We start from the raw sequence: 454 nt of genomic DNA, 5'->3' as shown, positions 1-454 counted from the left end.
GGAGGAGCGGTTTGCTCTTTAATCCCTTTTTTTCTCGTTGAGCAGGAGGCTCCATCGCCGAGTCGTCGGCCTCCAGCAGCCTTCGCTGTCTCTCTTCCATAGTGGACAGTATTTCTTCCGACGAGCCCAAACTGCCCAGCGTGGAGGAAGTGGTGGAGAAATAAATCCGGTTGCTCTGGTAGTATATTTAACGGAGATGGAGCCCCCACCCCCTTCCCTCTAAACTAAGTAATGAAGCAAATTAACACAGTGGAAAGCCCAGGCAGGGGCCTTGTTAAGGTCGAGTCAAGGTACACCTACACCAAGGAAAATGGCTCCCACTGACTCGAGCCAAACAGACTTTCCCCCTTTTTCTTTCCTCCTTTTTTTCCCCGAGTTTTGTTTTCTTTAAATTGTGTTGCATAGACCACCCCTCCTCTTTTTCTTTTTTTTTTTTTTTTTTTTTTTTTTTTTT

The 454-nt window shown here is 46.3% G+C and overlaps 1 protein-coding gene across 1 annotated transcript in view; it reads left to right on the top strand.

Annotated features, from left to right (window-relative positions):
• Positions 1-416, top strand: part of MYF6 (myogenic factor 6) — a 1,783-nt gene extending 1,367 nt beyond the window's left edge. The window contains 1 exon segment of the mRNA XM_009284920.1: positions 5-416. Coding sequence (XP_009283195.1) covers positions 5-164 — 160 coding nt within the window. The 3' untranslated portion in view covers positions 165-416.
• Positions 417-454: the final 38 nt, after the last annotated feature.

Source organism: Aptenodytes forsteri, unplaced genomic scaffold, assembly GCF_000699145.1.
Source record: "Aptenodytes forsteri isolate BGI_AS27 unplaced genomic scaffold, ASM69914v1 Scaffold71, whole genome shotgun sequence".
NCBI classification, from domain to species: Eukaryota; Metazoa; Chordata; class Aves; order Sphenisciformes; family Spheniscidae; genus Aptenodytes; species Aptenodytes forsteri.
This window is presented reverse-complemented; position numbering and strand designations above follow the sequence as displayed.